Below are 22809 nucleotides of genomic sequence, written 5' to 3' on the forward strand. Positions count from 1 at the left end.
AGAGCCTCTTCTGTGTACCTGCAGCTGAATGTCAACTTATCCTTGTTAACCTATAAGTCAGCACTAAGCCTTATGGATGTATGTCCAGGCATACGTCTCCTTAAACAGTTGTCATTTAAGCACTAAGCTCTTGTTCCAGTTGATAATATTTTTTTGCATGATTCTTAAAATAATTCAGATATAGTTGTTACAATATTTGCTAATTTCTATTCATCCAGCTTTTTTATATTATAAATCACATTTAACTTTTGAAGTAAAATAATTTTTACAGTAAACAAAGGGTTGGCTCTTGTTCCTTAGGCTATCTGAAGATGAACCCAAATGCTTTTAAAAGTCTTTCTTCGTAATAACCTAGTTTCTCATACAGAACATGATTCTGAATTCAGATTCTTGGAGAATAAAGCTTTACCACATTTAGGAATACTTGGTTTTAAATTCCTCTTATGTCATTGCACAGTCATTTTCTGAGTATAATTCATAATGAATTTATTGTTATGCACCTCCTAAAAAAAATCTACTTGGGCCTGTCTAAAAGATAATTCCACATACTCACAGAAAGGTATCCTTTCTGTTTCTCTCAGTCCTCTACTGAGTTCTTGTGTTTGCAAAGGGTTCATAAACGTAAGCTCTTGACACCCACCCATAAATAATCAAAACTTCAGTTTGTTACTCGCCAATAAGCAGAGTTGGAGATAAGGACATGAGTAAAACCCAGTGCTATGTAGCTGCTGAATTTCTTTCTCTCCATCACTCACTCCTTCATCATGTGTTTCTCATTTTCCTACTGAACGAAGAAGCAGATGGTATCTCAGAGAAACTAATTTTCCGATCAAGAGTGATTAGTTCTACCAAAATCTATGAGGTAATGAGCAAAGCCATAAACTATAAAGCACAAAAATTTAAGAGGTTTATCATACTTCACAAATTAGATAATATTCGATGCTGTGTAACCCATTCCGTTATACCAAGTTCAAAACCTGATGGCTTGTGTTACAAATATTTAATTTCTCTTCACCATGAATTGGCAATGTGAAATCGTCACACGAAGGAGACAATGACTTTCAGGAAAGCAGCAAATAGCTCCCAGAAAGTGAGTTCTGTGTTCATCTCAAGAGTTCCTTAATGACTCCAGGCACTTTTCTTTATACTTAGAAGAATGTGATGTACATTCGGTTCCATGTTCAATTCCAAGAATGAAGAAGGGGGACAGTTACCTGTATAGGCACTTAGGACATAAAACAGTGAGATGGGGCGCCTGGGTGGCTCAGTGGATTAAGCTTCTGCTTTTGACTCAGGTCATGATCTCGGGGTCCTGGCATCGAGCTCCGCATTGGGCTCTCTGCTCAGCAGGGAGACTGCTTCCCCCCTCTCTCTGCCTGCCTCTCTGCCTACTTGTGATCTCTCTCTCTGTCAAATAAATAAATAAAATCTTTAAAAAAAAAAAAAAAAAGGTGAGATAAATCCCCAGCTTCACATGCCACCCCTTCCTTTGCCCTATGATACCCCCCTCTAAAATCTTTCTCAATGCTGATTGACTCAGTGATCTCCTCCATCTGCCCTCAAGTTTCCTAAGCTGAATTCCACACTTCATTATGTAAGTCCTCTATTCCTGCTAAAATGACATGCTCACTGCATTATTTTGCTAGGGCCGCCATATCAAAATCCCACAGACTGTGGGCTTAAACAATAAAAATTTATTTCCTCACAGTTCTGAAGACTAGAAGTCCAGGATCCAGGTGTCAAAAGATGTGTTTTTTTTCCTGAGGTCTCTCAAGTATGTACATGGCTGCCATCTCACTGTATCCTCACATGTTCTTTCTTCTGTGCTCATGCATCCTTGGTATCACTTTTGTTTTCTCTAACGATTCCAGTTAAAAATAGATTAGGACTCATCCTCAGGGCCTCATTCGAACGTATTTACTTCTTTAAAATTCCTATCTCCAAAAGCAGTCACACTCTGAGGTATCGGGGGTGAGGGCTTCAACATACGATTTTAAAAAGGACACAATCAGGTCATAAAATTGGCTCTTCTCCAAAGTACCTTTGTGTCTCATTTTCATGCTTTCCTTTCTACCCAGAGCAAAATACCAAGCACCTTCTTCTTAAAGTCGTTAAAATTTACTTATATGCAAAGTCTAATCAAAGTTGCTCTTATTTCATGAACTCTGCCTAGACTACACCCATGCCAACACACAGAAGCAAATGCTAGGTATTGTGTTCATCCAATTGCCTTACAATGTTAACATTGCTTGTTTTCATAATATTTATCTTACTTTCTTTGCTGACATTTTTCTTGGATTATATTTTTGTTTCCACAAATTAATTGTCAATGATATCTAGTAAGCATAACTCAATAAAACTAGGAAAAATGCTATAACTGTTCAATATTCTCTTTTTACATCTGATTTTTCCCTATTAAATAATAAGTTCATGGAAATATAAATATTATATATAATAATAATTTTATTATGAGCATAAAGAGTTTTCAAACTGCAAGAGTGCCTGCTGAATTTGAATTGATTGCTTTCAATTTAATTTAAATATTTTAAGCCATCATATATTGATCAGTCTTCCACTTCACTCTTTGTGATTTCTAAATTTTGATATGTATGTCTAAAAAATATTTGTAGAAAGCCCAATAGTTATTGCATTTTATTTGTAATAATCTTATACATTTCCCAGAGAAGCACATGGGATCCTATCACTAAAATTTAGAGATTTGTCCAAGATAAAAAATTTTATAAGATTTATCCTTTCCTCCAGGTGTGCTTAGAATCTAGTGGAAGACATAGTTAATTACTTACTTAAAATACAATAATCAATTATATAGAGCCATGTTCAAGGTGCTATGGAAATGCACAAGAGTGAAAAAGAAGTTCCATTCACATGCTAACCTCTGACTTTTCACTGGATAAATATTACTAAGGAAACATTTAACTCATGTCAGATGTGCTGAAATAGAAACACATGATGTCTAGAAGGGTACCAATTAAAGCACAGAGACAATTTTCCAGCACATAAATTACTTTGTTTCAGGAGCAGAAGGGTCATGAATATGAAAAGTGTTGATTTGTGAGACAATTTGTCATTATTAAAATTAGTGCTCTGTCAACCCAAAATCTCTTTCAGCAATCCTTTTGTGTTACTGCAGCTGTTTGTTGAGTTACCAGATCCAAATGTTCTAGGAGATCCAACAGTAGTGAATGGACTACACGTTTTAATCTATAATAGCAGACTATCATCTGTAATAGGAGATTGTCAGGATATGACACATGTTAAACACTCAAATCTCAAAGACCTGCTGCAACAGATAACCAAGGATGAAGCTGTTTTGGTATTGTGAAATGGACACTTGACAGGAATGTTTTTGTTCACAATGTTATTCATGTATTTTAAAATATAGCCTGCTAGCATGCAGATCAGATTTGACAGCTTGAGAACTACAGAACATTTTGCTGGTGTAACAAAAATACTGAGGCCAGCAAAGCCCATAGTTAAATCAGTATATAATTGAGAGTAGCAAAGAAGAAAAAGAGAGAAGGGGGAAAAGGTGAAATGAAGAGAAAAATTTTAGTTTCTTAGATTTTATATATACATGGCAAAACCATTGTGAAGTCACTATCACACAGTAGGGTTGGTCCCCAAACTAAACCTATTTTAGCCACCTGGTTCACTGTAATCAAAATTTCAATACCTTTGTTTTTAAATATCAGAATGTGTACTTCGATATTGTCAATTGTGCTGTTTCGGTAGAGGATTTATTCTAATACGCTTTGTTTAGTACAAGCTGGAGAACAATTCATATCCTTTATACAAGTTCTTTACTAAAAGGCAAAGAAGGCAAAAAACAAAACAAAAAACAAAACAAAAAACAACAAAGATACTTCCATATCGGAACAAACACCTCTATAAGCTAATTCGAATCAATAATACAAGAGATATTGATTTAACATATGTGAAAACAAGTTTTAACATAAACATTTCCTCTGTTAAAATATTTAGATAAAATACTTTAAAAGGTACCATATCACTGTGACCCTTTAGAAAACCATTACTGGAAAACACATGAATATATACATTTATAAGAACTCTCACCTGAGCTACATTGGACCCTGCTTCCTATGGGGTAGAGGATTCCGTAAGAACATCTTAAGCAAAAATCCATAACTCTATAGTTACATTCATTTATAAGAACATTATAGATATTTTAAGCTGAAAGTTGTGATTTTTAAATCCAAATAAAAATTCTTTTCTTCTCTCAGTGCTGTTTCCACAGTAGCTTGGAGTAGGTGTGTATGTGCACACATGTGTAAAAATGAATGTGCAAGTGAATGCACGTCAGTACATGAATATACCTGAATGTGCGTGCGTGTGTGTGTGTGTGTGTGAGAGAGAGAGAGAGAGAGAGAGAGAGAAAGTGTATGTGTGAGTGTGCAAAATCTAGTGTCTGCTCTTTGCAGTGTATATACTATTTATCCGTGATAATCTTTCTTATTCTGAAGCCTGCTTTTCAGAAGTTATCGTAGGTACTCTTTCTTTGCTTTGTGCCAGCGTGATACATCTCTCCATGCTTTTACTTTTAACCTAGTTGAGTCTTTATATGTAAAGTCAGTTTTTATAGACGACATATAGTTAGGTCTTTTTAAAATCAATTCTGACAATCTCTATATCTTAATTGATGTACACATCCCATTAATTTGCAATTGATGGGATTACTGATAGAGTTAGATTAGTATCTACCATGTTTTAACTGTTTTATATTTGTTGCATTTGGTCTTTGAAACCTTTTCTTCTTATGTTTTCACTAGTTTTAATTGAGCATTTTAGATGACGCCATTTATCTTCCCTTTTGTATATCAATTATACTTCTTTAAAAAAATTAGTGATGGCTCCGGAGTTTGCAACATACCTTTTAAGTAACCTAAGACTGTTTTTAAATAGCACTATTCTGCTTCTTGTGTAGTGCAGGTACCTTGTAACACAGTATTCACAATTCTTTCCTCCCATTCTTTGTGACCTTATATTCTTTTTATTTATTTATAAGGTGTAGTTACTCAAGCATTGTTACTATTAATGCTGCATACAATTATCTCTTAGATCAATTAAGAATAAAAAAGTAAAAAAAAAAAGAATAAAAAAGTAAAATATTTCACTTTGCCTTTATTTATTCCTTCAAACATATTTTCTTCTTTATGTAGATTCTGAACTACAACATTTTTCTTTTTCCTCGAGAACTGCTTTAATCTTTTTTAATTAAAATTTTTTTTCCAGCAATTCTGCTGGTAAAAAATTTCCTCCGCTTTTCTTTGTGAAAGTATTTATTTCTCCTTCATTATTCAGGGATAATTATGTTGGATATAGAGATATAAATCAGTGGTTTTTAATCTTCCAACATTTTAAATATTTTAATTCATTCGCTTCTTCTTTGCATGGTTTCTAATGAAAAGTCCACTATAATTCTCATCCTTGTATACCTACGGGTAAGTTGTAGTTTTCTTCTGGATTCATAGGTGTGGTTTATTTGTTTGTCTGTTTCTTTTGCATTTATCCTGCTTGTCATTATCAGAGCTTCCTGGATCTGTGGTGGTGTATCTGTCATTAATTTATGAATTTCTCAGCTATTATTATGTTAAATTTTCTTCTACTCTATTCTCTTTTATTATTTTATTCTAATTAAGCAGATATTATTTTTTTTATATTTTCCCAGTTATTGGATGTTTTGTTTTGTTTTCATCATTTTTTTTCTCTTTGCACTTCTATATGGGAGGTTTCTCCTTACCTCTCTCCAAGCTCTCTGATTCTTTTCTTGGCTTGGTTGAGTCTATTTACAACCACCAATTCACTGGTTAACACCAGTTCATCCAGGATGGTCTCAGCATGGCAGGCATTCAAATGCTACCACTCTTAGGAGGCCTATATGTGTTCATTAGGAGTCACAGTAGTGATGGTTGGTCCCTATAGCACAGAGAATGGATGTGGGAAATCCAAGTTCTACTCAACCTCTTTCACCAACTCCTTCAAACATCACAGAAGCCATGCACCTAAGGGATTCTTGCTCTTTGGAATCCCTTGCCTCAGGGGAGTTACTCCTTGTAATTATATGCAAAGTAACTTAAGCGAAGATGTTTTCCCTGTTGTCATCTGGAACAAAACGAAATTCAGGGGCAGCTGGGTGGCTCAGTTGGTTAAGCAATTGCCTTCAGCTAAGGTCATGATCCTGGAGTGTGAGGATCGGTCTCGCATCGGGTTTCCTGCTTGGTGGGGAGTCTGCTTCTCCCTCTGACCCTCCCCCTTCTTGTCCTCTCTCTCTCTCAAATAAATAAATAAAATCTTAAAAAAGAAAGAAAGAAAGAAATTTATGAGCCCTACCATGGAAAACTGAGCTAGACCTAGAAAGAAGCTTAAAAATCCTTCTATATAGTTAAAACTTGAGATCTAGCCTAGGAAGTAATTTTTCCCTCTTTTCAGGGATCCTACTTGCCTTCTTCATCATAATTCTCCAAAGGTAGGAGAAAGAAGAGAATCAGCATAAATGAATTCTTTATTCTTTTGCTCCTCTTTTAAGAGGGCCTACTGCATATCCATAGTTTCGTAATTGTTACTTATCAGATTACTTTCCTGCTGTTTGAACAGTTAGAAGTTAGTAGAACTCAGAACCCTGAGTTCTGTGGAGTTAAAAATGTCTGGTAATTGTCAATGCTTCTCAGTCCTCCTTGGTAGAAAATTATAGGTAAAAGTCTTTTGAATATGGCTAACCTGAAGCCATAAAGTGAGTTATTTAAAATGTAAAAAAGGGGGCACTTGGGTGGCTCAGTTGTTTAAGTGCCAGACTCTTGATTTCCCTCAGGTCATGACCTCAGAGCCCTGAGACTAAATCCTGGATCTAGCTCTGTGTTCAGCAGGGAGTCTGCTAGAAATTCTTTCTCTCCCTCCCTTTCCTTCTGCCACCTTCCATAAAATAAATAAATAAATCTTTTAAAAATACATAAAAATATTTTTAAAAGATTTAAAATAGGGACTCCTGGGTGGCTCACTCAGTTAAGTGTCTGTCTTCCACTCAGGTCATGACCTCAGAGTCTGGGATTGAGCCCCACATAGGGCTCCTGCTCAGCAGGGAGTCTGCTTCACCCTTTCCCTCTGACCTTTCCCCTGCTCACTTTCTTTATCTCTTTCAAATACATAAATAAATATATAATTTTCTTTTTAAAATAAATAAATAAATAAATAAATAATTGAAATGTTACTAGTTTTGGAAAGCACATTGGGGATAATTTCTATCTCTGTCTTCCAACCATTACTAAAAAATCCCTTTTCCCTCTTTTCCTCCATTTCATTAATTTGGTAAATTCCCAATTCTATAAGAATTCAACTGTCTTCCCCTTCAGATCCATAGCTGGCTTCTTACTAGTGTAATGCTGGAGAATATCATGCATGTTGAAGTCTATACAAATTTATATTGGTTTACAAAGACTATCAGAGCAGCCACAGCAAGTCTATGCCTCCCTTTTTAACTCTCTGTCTGGTTCTCTATAGCTACTATTTTAAAGTTTTTATTTCCCTTAACATTTTGTTCTATTCATTCCTTTATCATTTTCTATTTTGTTAGTTCCAGTATCCATCCAGTTACCTAAGCCAGGAAACAGGGTAAAATATCTAATCTGTTCTTTTTTTAAACCCTCACATGCTATCAGATATAAATCATTATAGACTTGTTACCTTTTCCCCATCTTTATTGAGCTATAATTGACATATAATATTATGTGAGTTTAAGATGTTCAATGTGATGATTTGTTACATATATTTCAAAAAATTATTACCACAGTAGCATTAGTTAATACCTTCATCACCTCACATAATTACTATTTCTTTTTTTGTGGTGAGAACAATTAAGATTTACTCTTAGCAACTTGCAAGTATATAATACAAGGTTATCTGTAATCACTATGCTGTACATTAGATCCCAGAAATTATTCCTCTTATAAGTGGAAGTTTGTATCCTTTGACCAACATCTCCCCATTTCCTTCACCCCCCACCCCCCCAGTAACCATCTTTCTATTCTCTGGTACTATGAGTTTGGCTTTTGGATATACGTGATATCATACAGTATTTGCCTTTCTTTGTCTAACTTTTTTTTACTTAACAGAATGCCTACAAAGTCGATCCATATTGTTGCAATTGGTAGGATTTCTTTCTTTCTCATGGATGAATAATATTGTACAATTTTCATGTGTTTAAGGTCCGTTACTGGAAGATTATTGTGATCCTTTGGTGGTGTCCTATTTCCTTGATTTTTTATGTTCCTCGAGGTCTTCCTTTTCTGTAGACACATTTGAAGTCATAGTCACCCCTTCCAGTCTTCACTAATTGACTTTGGGAGAAAAATGTCGTCCTTCAACTCTGCTAGGGATTCTGAGGCTTTCTCAGTCTTTTTATGAACACGCTTGCTCCAGGATTCTTGCTCTCTCTTTCGACTGAATTCTTAAATTTGTATGAATTCTCTTAATCCTGCAACACACCAGGCTGGGCTCTGACAGACTCCCTTTTGCTTTCCCAGGGGTGGGGCTAAAGCTTACATTTGTGGTTTCTCTGTGGCCAACAGATTCTGGCCAGTTTTCTGCATGTGCTCATTAGTTATCTTTAAAGGTTTGTTCTTGCCACCCCTGGGAACATGCACTGAGAAAGAGCCACAGGGTGAAAGAATGTGCAGGGAGAGATGCAGAGCACTGGGTACCTGTGGGCTATTTGGCAGGGGGGAATCTGTGGGAAGAGTGTGCTCAGAGGCTGTTGGACGGGCTTCTCAATGGAGTCTGAGAAGCAGTTAGCAGGGTCCATGTCCCTTTAAATAAGAGCTTATCTGCCACTCACCAAGCCTATTTCCACCTTCCAGTCACACAGTCCATGCCTCAGTACTCTGGTAAGTTGTAAGGGAAATGAATCTCTTTGGCAGCATTCTGTACAGCTCTAGAAGTACTAGTTCATACCATCCTACTTTCTCCCCAGGAGAAATCATGGGCTGAGAAAAACCTCTCTTGGCCTTGAACTGTAACATTTTGGGGAATACCTGATGTGGGTAAAGTCAAACTATTTCTCTTAGCCTCTCCAATATATCCAAACTTGTATTTTTTTTGTTGTTGTTGTTATAACAGTGATGTGCTAGAACTTCTCCACCAGGAACCTGGATTTCCACTAAGGTTGTCTTGTCTGTAGGTGATTGTCTAAGAGAGTATTCTCCTGGACCACATCCAAAAGAGGATGACATCAGTTTACAGACCACTGCAGGGGACCAAAGGGGATTGTATCTGGGACCAAAGTCTGTATTTCTATTACTTGATTCATGACGGGGAAAGACTCCTTCCAGGTTCCTTGGCATATGATACTGGATCCTATAGCTCCTTCCGTGTTACCTTTGTCTATGATATATATCAAATTGTTGTTGGTGTGGGCTGGACAAGAATGAGAGACCTCTTATTGAGCTATGTTGTTGACATCATTCCTTGAGATTCACTGTCTCAACATCACTTGTACCTGTTTTAATCTCTCTCTTTTCCCATTGCTGTTGTTCAAGTCATCGTTATATATCAATCATATGCCCATAAAAGCCTCCTAATCTCTAATTTATACACTTTTTTGTAAGGCAGTCAGGGTATTTCCTAAAATGTATATCTGACTATGTCTCATCCTTACTCAAAATGTGTCATTGTTTCCCTGTTGTTTTTAGTATTAAAGTTCAAACCTTTAAGAAGTTAAAAGATCTACATGAACTTGTCTTTCTCTTATGACCCCACTACCTTTTATGGATTACAGTTTTGGTTTCTAAAATGCAATTCTCATCAACCCCTTTTACATACATAGAGCCTTCTGTCTAAGCCCCATGCCCTCAGCATAATGTCACCAACCACTAATCCAACCCTTTTTCTCACTTAAAGTGTCTGTAACTTGCCATCTTTCAGATTTCAACTCCAAGGTCCCATTTCTCAAGAACCTTTTTGCAAGTCACAGAATCACAGGATTTCCAAATCACATTGTATTATAATCTGCTATTTTCTTTTCTATAACTCCCATTTGACCCTAAGCACCTTTAGTCAAAAACTAAGCATAGTTCATTCATGATTTTTTCTCCAGTTCCTAATAGACTAATAGGCACAAAGTATGCACTTAATAAATATATTTCAATTGAATAAATAGAGATGACTTTTTGTTTTTTCAGTGAAAACTGTCAAATTCTGAGACTATTAGTGCCTCTTACATTGATGACTAATGGACACGTTTTCCCTACCCATTGGCATGCCATGATTATTCCTGGGGTTATGATTTTGTACTTCAGTAACTTTTATGTGGCATCATTGCAACATGGCTGGAAAGAAGATTGAGCTCTTGAAAAGAGTAATGCTAAGTAGCTCAGATGGGAAATGGCTTTGGTTGTCTCTTTGTGTGTAACAATGGCAGATCTTTGCTCAAAATCAGGGCATTCTAAAAGGCAATTACCGTGACATCTAAAACCTCAGTTCTGATTTGACTACTAAGAGGAAAACAAAACACAAATATATGCAATAACGATATGGTTGGAAGCATGAGTTGCCTTTTAATGACTTAGGCCTCTATTAATGTACAAGAAAAAAGAAGAATAAAGCTCCTGTTCATTGAAATATAGCAGGAGCCTTCTGTTCTCTGTTAGAACAGCTGCCCTATTTACTGCTGCTTTGGTGAAGTCACTGCCCAACTTCTTTATTCAGGAAGATGAGTGTTTACACTCTAGTTGGTCTTGAATCAAAACAGTTCTGATTTGTTAATAATTCACTAACCAAATATTATGACTGAAAAACTAGGACACTGGTAAATAATCAGATGCAGAATGGAACTTCTGTTGCATTTAGCCTGATAATGGAAATGGAAAACACAAATAAAAAATGTAATTTAGCAATTCATCGTATCCTGTTAAATGCCAGCTGTTTTCAGAGTTTTAGGATAGCGTTTTGTTTTTCCCCTCACGTCTTTAGAATATGGGGAATAATTAGAAACCAATTAAGTCACTCCACATTTTCTATTAGGAAAAGAAGTTCATGTTACCAAGAACTCATTTTTTATATTTGTTGTGCACCTAGTATGTGCCAGGCATCTTATGCAACACTGAGGATATAATAGAGTGGCTGGGCTCATGGAGCTTACATTCTAACATGCGAGTGAGGAACACAACAAAAAACAACCAACCAAATACATAATATGTATTTGCCAGTGTCCTGGAGGACAAGGAGATGGGGAGAGGGTTGGGATGCTCTCTGATTTAGGCTGCAAAGGAATAATGCAAAACATCAGTTCGTGTCACTATTACCCCTTAGTAGTGTCTGTTTCTAAAATCTACTCATTGCACTTTTTGAAATGAAACAAAGGATTCCATTTAACAATCTCCTCCTATATTGATTTTTAACTGCAGCTGTCAGTGGTGATTCTGGAGGACAAGACTTGCATTTATTAAGAAATAACATGAAGACTACCAAAGAACTTCTTATATTAGGTATCAAATTTGGTGAATTTTACTCTGGTATAGATGTATTCAACATTTTTTGGTTTAACAGAAAACCCGTTAATTATCATAAAGATAATATATTTACAGTTGATTTCACCAGAATGAAAAAATGCCGACTTTATTTATAAAATATATCCTCTCTGAGACATAAAGCAAATAATTTAAAATAGTATTTGACATGTTAACTATCCTATAAGTTACTTTGATGGAATATGCATAATGATGATAACTTTCATATGTTTTTTATTTTTAAAAATAGTTTAGTGGGGCACCTGGGTGGCTCAGTGGGTTAAACCCTCTAACTTTGGCTCAGGTCATGATCCCAGGGTCCTGGAATCAAGCCCCGCATGGGGCTCTCTGCTGAGTGGGGAGTCGGCTTCCCCCCACTCTCTCTGCCTGCCTCTCTGCCTACTTGTGATCTCTCTGTCAAATAAATAAATAAAATCTTTTAAAAAATAGTTTAGCATACCCCAATTAATAGAGCATCACGTAGACCTGTAAACTAAGTTGTTTTCCTTTTCAGTAGAGAAGTCTGAGAATCAGGAAAGTTACTTGGTACAATGAGGCAGAGACAGTCCTCATACTCAGGCATTCTGGTTCCAGATTGCATGCTGGTACTGTCCCACGGCAGCCAGACCAAACCAATGTCAGTTATACCAGCAACCCAAAATCATTTTCTGTATTTTCTGACTTGTGCAATAAATAAAGACTCCCAGGATAATATTTTAATCACTGTCTCTTAATTTTTATGTTGTTTGATTGGCATTATTTCCTTCATTAAACCTGCTCCAATTTAAAAACAAAAGTCTAATTTTTTCACACACCCAAGCAAGTCTTCCTTTTAACAGACAAAGGTATGGGATGTTAAAACATCAACTAAAAGAACAGTAATTAATTATAAATGCCTGTGATGGTGTACCTTTTATATGAAACCATACTGAAAGTCACATGGAACAAGAGCCTCCTTTACTTAGGGAAGTAGCCTGAGTAGGAGAATCAATAGTTGGATTTTAATCTGTGGATATTTAAAGACATGAACTAAATCATTCTTAGTAGCCTACTTCCCACCTTCCCCCCCAATCCATCTGACCTACGGATATTAAGAGAGTTTTGATTTGGGAACTTTTCTGTGCTTCTCTTTCCTTCCTTCCTGCCTTCCTTCTTTCCTTCTTTTCTCCTTCTTCTTCTTTCTAAGAATAGTTCTTAGAGGAATACATCTTGACAAGTCTGTTAAAATCAAACATGTTTCCTTAAGATTGGAAGGTTGGAGTTACTTTCTAGTTCTATGACACATTTCTATTAAGAAACATCTTAATCTTCCCACATAAGATAATAATTTCTCTTCAGTGTATATTATCTTGAAATGTTCAGAGTCAATTATCAGTTAAAATGTACATGTGTGTAGAGATGTAGATATTGAAACATTTACTTTTATTTTGTCCATTTCTAAAAAAATAGATAAAAATATGTAAATGAAATGTTATTGGCCCAATTCTAGGAAAATTATACAATGAAATGTTAGTTTTAACCTAAGATTATTACAAATAAAATCTACCAGGTAATTAAAATGATAAAAAGAAAGATAACAGGAAATAAAAGGAAGTTAGATGAACTTGTTCCCAGAGTCTTTGGCAGAAACTTATGTGGGAAAGAGCACTTATTCTGAATTCACATGCCCTAACTTTGAGCATTGGATTTTCTGGGATTTCCTGTATAACCTCACAAAGGCCATTTGAACCCTTTGGTACTTTTTTCCTTTTCTCTAAAATTGAATGTTTTTTAGTACCTAATCAAGCAATACAACAAAGGAGAACACAGGATCATATGAAAGTTATATAAAAAAAGTAACACTATGATTCAACAACATAGTGTGTTAAAAAAAAAGATTAATCGTTGATCAATTATTCAGTATGAGCTACATTTTTTAAAAGATTTTATATATTTATTTGTCAGAGAGAGAGAGAACATAAGCAGGGGGAGCAGCAGGCAGAGCTGGCAGAGGGAGAAGGAGGCTCCCTGCTGAGCAAGGAACCTGATGTGGAACTTAATTCCAGGACTCTGGGATCATGACCAGAGCAGAAGGAGACGCTTAACTGACTGAGCCACCCAGATGTCCCTGTATTACATTTTTTAAAAATAAAGTGGTATATCTCAATGATGAATTCCAAGCTAATGCTGGTCTTTTAGATTGAGTGACAGAATAATATATTAGGTTCAAGTAAATATCTGAAAACATAGATGTAAACATTTACCAAACTATTAGTTGTCCAGGACATAAAAGGTATTACTTAGGGTGCCTATAAGTATTGTACAAGCATTATATCATACATGTGAGTGGCTTTTTTTTTTTTTTTTTTTTTTGGTCTTGAGTGTTTAGATCTAAACATATATTGACATTCAAATTGGCAATGTCTAACACTCCAACCTGGCATTGAATATCTCCTGTATGGTTCCAGACTGTATCCAAAATAAAATAAAGACACAAATTGCTCTTTATAGAAAAAATATGAGTAGAATGCCAAAGCCCATCAGATGGGTGGTCAGGGATGTCTTTCCCTATATTCCATCTGTCTTCACATTTTATGAGAACTAAAAGCCTAATCAATAATTTAACAAGCTAATGGGCATATTTTTAAACACAATGGAATCATTCTGAAAAGGGGCACACCAGCAGGACCACAAAAGCAAAGATGGAAACTAACTGCTAATATTGAGTGCTTCTCTTGAAAAGTACTGTGCTGTGGCATAACACAGGGCAAGCTGCCTTAAAGAAGTGTGTATCTCTTATTCTGTGAAGCTACTATTTCTTTCTTAATTTGTTAGGGTAATGTATTTTTTCTGATGAACATATATCTGACTACTCTGTAAATGATTCAAAGGTACTATAAGGCACAGACCTAATAACCAAATACTTAATGTCTGCTTCACGTAAAAATGTATGCTCTGCAAAATTATTTGAAATTCTAATTTAAGATACTGTGTTTGATATTCTGGCTATGGATATTAACATCCATACAATTTACCATGACATTCCGTTTGTCACACAAGTAGGAAAAGCAAGGAAGCTATTCTGGTATTGGAAATCTGGAAATATTTTCACTCAAGTTAGATGAGGGTGTTGCTTCATTTTATGAATAAAAATTAGGCCTTTGTTTTTTTATTTTATTTTTCTCTTTTTTCTTTCTCCATTATTTTGTATGTTAGTGACTTGATCAGATGCAAAGTAAAATGCTATACAAAACAACAAGTTATGTAATTTGTAACTAAGCCACTTGTTCACATATTATATACTTTCCCATTTGTCACTATGACAGTCCTTTTGCCCATGTTTAAGGATTATCCATAAAGTGGAATTATTTTTCTCCAAGTCCTTATTTTCAAGCTTTATATATTTCTGTATCTAAAGCCTCCCTTTTCCTTGGACTCTAGTTACATCATGAAGTAGATTTATTTCACAGGTAGTGATCTCAGATTTGGTGGGAGCCTATTGCATCTGACATTGAAAAATCTGTTTTATGTTTCCAATGAATAATTAGACTATGAGAGTGCCTTCAAGTTTGGTGTTCAGTTTTACACCAGACAAAAAGAAGATAGTAGACTTATTTCATGTTGTTCATAAGGGAGTTAAGACCATCATGAGTTGAGGGAAGGGTGTAGGCAGAAATGTGGAAAGCAATGGAGAGGCAGCCTAGAGGCCACTTGATGACAGAAGCCAAGGCTCCCAGACCTCAGGGACTCTCGGAGAGGCCTGCCACAGTCAGCCTACAGACATTAGCGCTTGATAGTTTGTTCTCAAACTCATTCATCGAACATGGTGTCCCTGCCTGTCTTTGTGGCACGAGAGAGAGATTTCTGCTTGTCTGAATCAATGTACACCTCTGGGCTGCAATGCTGTGAAGTACAATGAGCTGCTTCTCTAACCATGTGCACCAGTGGCGCAAAGTCATACCTTTTCCAGATGATGTTCTGGGAGTGTTGAGCAAGAGTGTTCTTACTGTGTAAGTAAGAAAATAACACTCAAAATAAATAGATAAAAGGACAGGATAAGCAGAGGGACATGCACAGTCATGTTAAAAATAGTAGCAATATATCACAAGCTTGTGAAAAATTAATTTGCTACTATTGCACATTCTTTGACTTCCTTTCCTAATGCTTCAAACTATACCTATTCTTCATGTATCTTATTCTCCCTACACTCTCCGAATACGTTTTGTTTTTTTAAACAAGTCATTTGTCCAGCGATGCTAAAACTAAAATGTTCTGTCTGCACAATAGGTGCTTTTAGCAAGTCAGATATGCACAGTTAAGCTGCGCTTGCAGAATTTTTCTTCTTAAAGTGCAGTCAATTGACCATGTACCAGCACTAATTTGTTTTCAACCAGTAAGGCAGGTAAACAGGCTGCCCTGTGCGACAGTGACTACAAGGAGCACAGCCAGGACACTGCTCCTGTTCTCAGCAAAGGGACATTTAAATGCAGAAGCACGTCACAGCTTAGAACCACACACAGCATCTTCAGACTCTGCTTCTCTCTCGAGACAGATTTTCCATTTGCCCTGTATTTAGTTTGATATTTCCATTTCGGAAACAAAGCTTGTTCTCCTAAGGAAATTCCAGATAAATGATTTAAAACTAATCTGGGACAAAAATCTTTTTAAGGCATTATGTAAATACCCTAATAAAATGATAATATACATCTGCTCATGATATAAAAATAATCTTTACAGTACTCTCCAAGTAGTATTTTTGTTTATGATTTTGTCATATTTTAGACACTCACAGGTGCCTTAAAGTACCGTCTTAAAATAATAATGCTAGAGGGCAGGTGGTAGATTTCTAGGACATTATTATATTTCTTCAGGCATTCAGCCGGCAGCCTGGCTTTTCATAATAATTTCAGTCCTGAGAAACTGCAATTATCCTGAAGCACACTACTTATACTGTCTTATTTCTTAATTACAGTAGTGACATGAGATAAATGCATACTTACTGGGATCAAATGTATATTATTTTGCAGTGATTATAAAGAAGTTCTCATGACAACAATTGCAATTATATGGTCATCAACTACTGATACTATGTTATGTTCTAGAAACTCTGTAATTAAGTCCTGCCAAGAGGACACTTCCTTTTCACGGGGCAGGAGACGCTTAGAGAGAGAGAAGTTGGCCAATGTAAAAATTATTGACAGACATAGATACCCCAAGCCTGTTGAAATGATTCCACATGAGTCTCAAGTAAGAACATTGTATCAACAAAGATTTGGGGGGATTTAATTTAAATTTCTATCTAAACAAGCTATGTAAAGAATATTCTTTAAAATAGCCTTTCTCTTTTCTGAGCTTTAGAATAAAAAGCTTTGAATACACTCCACAGAGAAAAAATGAACTGTAAATATGATCAGAGGGATACCGCCTTTAAAGATAAATCTGCAGGCAACCAGTAATATTCTTTCACATACTATAATTCATAATTTTTAAAAGTTTTCATGTGAGATTCCAAAAATAATTTTTCTGTCATTCCAATTTAAAAGAAGAAAAAACTTGAAGTTACCAAGAAACTCCTTACATAAACTTTCCACTTTTTTCTATAGACAGATGTCTTTGCTCTTTGTTTCAAAAAAGGCAGAAGGAAAAAAAATGATGGATGCCAAACTCTGTGTATTAACAAACTGTTTGGATGAAGGCATCGGGTATATCATGTATTTAGAAATCAAATTATCTGGGTTTTAAATTCTACTCTTCTATTGATTAGATGTGGGACTTGAACAAGATACTTAACTATGCCTCAGTCTTTTTATCTGTAAAAAGGGACAATAACTTTACCTACCTCATAAGAATTATCTGTTAAAATATTTGATCTCTTTGTATATAAAAAGGGCTTAGATCCATGCCTTGTACATAGTAAGCACCATATACTTTATTATTATTATTATTATGGTATTATTTTTGTAATTATTTTATGGTATTACTCTATGTAATACCATATGAAGGACAATGGGCCCAACTCTCCCATTCTCCTTCCTACCTTCAAAATGGTGAGGAGTATCTCTAATCATTTTAATAGGCTTTTCTCAGATAATTTTTTTAGCACATGAAATATAACACATGAAAAGAGATTTTTTTTTTCCAAAGTAAAAAGGGCATTCAACGAACCTGATATCCTTAACTTATAACTTACTCCAGCAATACTTTGCCAGAGTATTGTCTGTCTGTTTGTTTTAATTCTGAAACAGGCTAATGCTTTATTATTGTTAATTTAACACAAAAGGTATCCTCTTTGGACATTTACCATCATCTAATGTCATTTAGGTCTTGGGCACAATAGTTCTGCAGTGTACAACCTTTATTGTATGGCTGGCATTCTAACAGGTTGCAACAACATGATATTGGAATGGTTACTGCAAACCCATTTTTATTTTCACAATAGTTTAAACAACCCAAATAAGCACACTGAGAAACATAAGCCCTTAAAAATGAGTCAGTTAGCATCCATAAAAACATTAGCCATGTTACACTTCACTTTCTATATACGGACCTGTGGATATTATTTTCTGGTTAACGTTACATTATATTTGTTTTAATGTTATAATTTCTAACATTCTATTACTGTTACTCATCTAATGAAGTTAATAAAGTACTTAATTATCTGTTAATTTCTCTGAAATATTTATAGTTCTAAATAATAAAATGAATTTTGAGATACATGCAAATATAATGAGATTGAAGAACAAGCACAAATAATGTGTACTGTAGAAAATTATTAATTCCCTTTTTATGACTTGCATTAGTCATCTCTACATGTAATCTTTGTAATTTAGATAAAAAATATACAAATTCTCCTTCATTTAATATTTTAAAATTCCAACTGTGATCCCTGATGGATTGATTATATATAGATTATATCAGTAATCATATTCAAATTTTTCATTGCTCTTTCCAGAGCAATCAATCTAGATTTTACTTTTGCTTAGTCTCTGTTCTATAAAAATACAATACCAAAATGCTGTGATATCTTTAGAGTTAATATATAGATAGGAAATATTGCAAAAGGATTAATAAGTATGGAAGAGCTTTTGGCTAAATGCAATCAGTTTCCATGCAAACACTAACAATTTCTTTATTGAAGTAAAAATTCTTCATTAGACCTTTGAGTCTGATTCCAATTTGAGTGTAATTCTAATTCAATGTATATACATACCTAAATCAGTAAAGATCTGAAACAATTGTTTTATTTTAGAATTAGCTTAATTCTGGTTTTTCAATAGCCTAGAAGTTATTAGGTTATTGGGTTTGATGATGTTGACTCTACAATAGGGAAAAACTGATATGGAAATTAACACTATACTTTTAATGAGCGGTGAGAGGGAAAAGAAAACTCCAATTCCAATTTCCATTTTAAGAGTGAATTTAAGAGTCATTTAAAAATAGAAATCAAATGTGTGGCTTTCCACTTCTGTTAATCTGTGCAAACTGTCATAAGAAGATACCACATACTGGGTGATTTAAACAGCAGACATTTATTTTCTCAGTTTTGGATGCTAGAAGTTCATGACTGAGGTGCCAGAAAATTTAGCTTCTGGTGAGACCTCTCTTTCTGGTTTATAGACAGCAGCTTTCTGGCAGTGACAGAGGGAGGGAGGGAGATGGGGGCAGAAGGGGAGAGGGAAGAATGCAGAGAGAGATGGGGTGGGGGTAGAGAGACAAGGAGGTAGGAGAAAGAGAGAGGGGAAGTGAGGTAGAGAAGGGAGGAAAGAGGGAGAGAGCAGGGGAGAGGGGGAGAGAGAGAAAGAAAGTGAGTGCAGGTATTTCTTCCTCTTATAAGGCCTCAAGACCTATCAGGATGACTCAGTGGCTCAGGTCATGAACCCAGGGTCCTGAGATCCAGCCCCCTGAGGGGCTCCCTGTTCCACCTGGAGTCTGCCTCTCCCTCTCCCTCTGCTGCTCCCCCTTCTTATGCTCTCTCTATCAAATAAATAAAATAAATCTTAAAAAAAAAAAACATATCAAGACTAGGGCCCTGCCTTATGACCTTGTTTAACCATGATTACTTTCCTATAAGCCTAGTCTTCGAAAAGTCACATTAGACGTTATGGTTTCAACACAGACATTTGGAAGAAACACAATTCAGTTCATAACATCACCTAAAATGATAATTGTACTTCTCATAAAATCCCAAGATTAGGTGAAGTCCTGCCTAGAGCTTCTATGCCACTTTGAACTTAAATATGTTATATTTTATGGTCATTTTTATTTATCTTTCAGATCAGCATTTTCATGACCCATTTGTCGAACTATGGGAATGACCGCCTAGGGTTATATACCTTTGTGAACTTGGCCAACTTCGTGCAGAGCTGGACCAACCTGAAATTGCAAACTCTGCCTCCCGTGCAACTAGCGCACAAGTACTTTGAGCTCTTCCCTGAGCAGAAAGACCCTCTCTGGCAGGTAACACTAAACATTCTCTCCTGCAGTAGAAGGAAGGAAACCAGTGCCTAACTTGTATTAGGAATTCTCTGGAGGCATTAAAACTGACATTTAACCCAAACTTCTTTTTTTATTCCATAGTTTCATCCTCTTCAATAACATTTTTTGCTTTATGGGTTAAGTGTTTTGTTTGGTTTTTTGGTTTTTTTTTTTTTTTTGCTTTTCTGGGGTTTGGTTGGTTGGTTTGGTTTAGAATTTTTGCTTTGAGGATGCTGGTTTGGTTTAGAATTTTTGCTTTGAGGATGCTGTTTTATTGTCAGTGTCTTCTCAGTGTTAATGACTTTGACTCTCATTTAGTGTGAGCACTAACTGACCATAAAATGGTTAGGCACTGAGTACCTCGGGACATAGAAACCAACAGCAGGCTTAATCTCAGACCCTACAAGTAAATCCTGAATTTAATATAAATAAAAAAGGGAAAATAAGTTTTTACCACATGCTTATACAGATTCAGTCTTTAATATGTTTCTCTATTTCTTTTAAATATAATTCATCTTTCACTAGGACTAGATCTACCGGTAAAAGAAAAATTGTCCGTTTTAGGATTGCTTTTGCAGATAATTCAACTTCACATGGGAACCACTCAGCCTCTGTGTATAAAAATGTAAACTATGTGCTTCTTCACAGTTATCTAGGAAAATGTTACCTCCCCCTTTCTTGGTTCTTTATGCATTACATTACATTGACCCGCACAATCAATAAGCCGGCTGCAGAGAGCAGATCACATAGTGCCCTGCTAAGCGGCTGGTAGAGGAGTAGCATGTCATTACTGAGAAATCACTGTGAAACAGACTGTTTACCATCCTCTCTCTTTCTCCACAAGGATATGTGTTTCTCTTTATCCCATAATTCATAGACACATAGACTCTGTGTCTATACAGTCAGGAATTCATCCAACACATGTTTACTGAGCATCTACTATGTGGAAGGCAAGGCTAGATGCTCTAGAGAACACAAAGAATAAAACACAGTGTTTTCTCTCAAAGTCGGTGAAGAGTTTCCTGGGTATTCTGATTCACTAGTATGTATTTCAGAATGTGCCTTAAAAATGGCTGCTACAGTAAGTCATACTTATTATGATGATTTATTCAGGAACTCTTCATCATTTGTGTTTAGGTTGAACTACACATTCTAATTTTTTCACCCTTCTAATAAGTTGCTTGCCCATCTATATGTCTGGTATATAAGTTAGACAGATAGATAAAGACATAATTATTATGCTGTATATAATCATACCAGGTAGCTGTTGGATTTCATAAAGGCAAAGCATAAATAGCATTCTTCAAAAGTGCTCACACACTTATAAAATTGATAAATTACTGATAGTAAATCAGTTCTTTCTCACACATGTTTATTTATGAGATATCTATAATTCATGGTATGGTAACTATAAAAAGTAGCCAACTTAACAAAGCTGGCAAACAGCTAACATATTAAAAAAAATGAGTCAATAGCCCCAGGCCTTAATCTTTTTCCTTTAGAGGCAGATTTTTTTTTTTAGATGAAGGATTTGTATCTCTTACTATTGTGTGAGATTTTTTAAATTAAGAATTGTATTTATTGATTGTTTCAATATCAGTGATACTATTCCTTTTGGTATGGAATAAACATAATCAAAGATACACCAGCTCTGGGGCACCTGAGCCCCTTAGTCAGTTAAGCACCCGACTCTTGATTTTTAGCTCAGGTCATGATCTCAGGGCTGTGAGACTGAGTCCCATGTCAGGCTCTGCGCTGGGCATGGAGCCTACTTAAGATTCTCTCTCCTCCTTCCTTTGGCCTCCCTTTCTTATTTCCCTCTTTAAAAAAAAAAAAAAAGATACACTAGCTCCAATATGATTGGTCAGTTTGATGATTCTAAATACTGTTTGAATTTTTGTTGAATTTGAAGTACTGTGTTAGTTTATTGGGTGTGTGAATGAAAATTGCAAACAGAAAATAGAACTATTTCTTAGAAAACTATATCATTTTGAAGACCTAGGAACATGAATATATACAAAATATTTGCAAGTGCTGACAATTAATTTTGAATAGCTTCAGAGAGGTAAATTCCTAGATTGTTCTTTTTTTTTAAGATTTTATTTATTTATTTGAGAGAGAGAGAGTGAGAGAGAATATAAGAGGGGAGAAGGTCAGAGGGAGAAGCAGACTCTCTGCAGAGCTGGGAGCCCGATTCAGTACTTGATCCCAGAACTCTGGGATCATGACCTGAGCTGAAGGCAGTGGCTTAACCAACTGAGCCACCCAGGCACTCTCCTAGATTGTTCTTAATAAATGATAGAATTAATCAGAAAAGGCTTCAGAGAGTTGACAAATTTTTGTTATTGCTGTTGTCATTTGTATGTTTAGCAATTTTAATATATATTATCAAAACAGTTTATTATAAATGTACTTAAGTAACATTGAAGAGTAAATATTTACTAAAGAATCCCATTTTATCGAGTGAATTGTATGGTTTCTTTTGACTGAAAAATAAAGTTGCAAGCATTTCTTTTTAACTGAAGTGTCATATATTCTAAAGTATGTTTTAAAAAGAAAACAAGAAATGGAAAGCAGAAGAGCAGTTAAGATCAAGAGGGAATTATTCAGGTACGTGAGATTTTGAGAACAGTTGACTTATTGAAGCAAATCTGATAAACTTCGCCAGTGATAAACCACGTCCAGGAGACTGCCAATGGTTAAGTAGAGATAAAGTGCATAATACTGTCAGAGTCCCTTTCCCTGGCGGTTATCTCTTCTTTCCATATTCATATTTATAATGATAAACAGAGCAGCTGTAAGCATTATCATCATGTTCTTT

At 35.5% G+C, this 22809-nt stretch overlaps 1 protein-coding gene across 2 annotated transcripts in view; it reads left to right on the forward strand.

Moving 5' to 3' along the window:
• Window positions 1-22809, forward strand: part of LOC122889227 (bifunctional heparan sulfate N-deacetylase/N-sulfotransferase 4) — a 239227-nt gene that overhangs the window by 179758 nt on the left and 36660 nt on the right. For both annotated transcript variants that reach the window (XM_044224144.1, XM_044224145.1), the window contains exon 6: window positions 19788-19970. In XM_044224144.1, the coding sequence (XP_044080079.1) occupies window positions 19788-19970 (183 nt within the window). The remainder of the gene's footprint in view (window positions 1-19787; window positions 19971-22809) is intronic.

The sequence above is a fragment of the Neovison vison genome, chromosome 11 (assembly GCF_020171115.1).
Source record: "Neovison vison isolate M4711 chromosome 11, ASM_NN_V1, whole genome shotgun sequence".
In the NCBI taxonomy this organism is placed as follows: Eukaryota; Metazoa; Chordata; class Mammalia; order Carnivora; family Mustelidae; genus Neogale; species Neogale vison.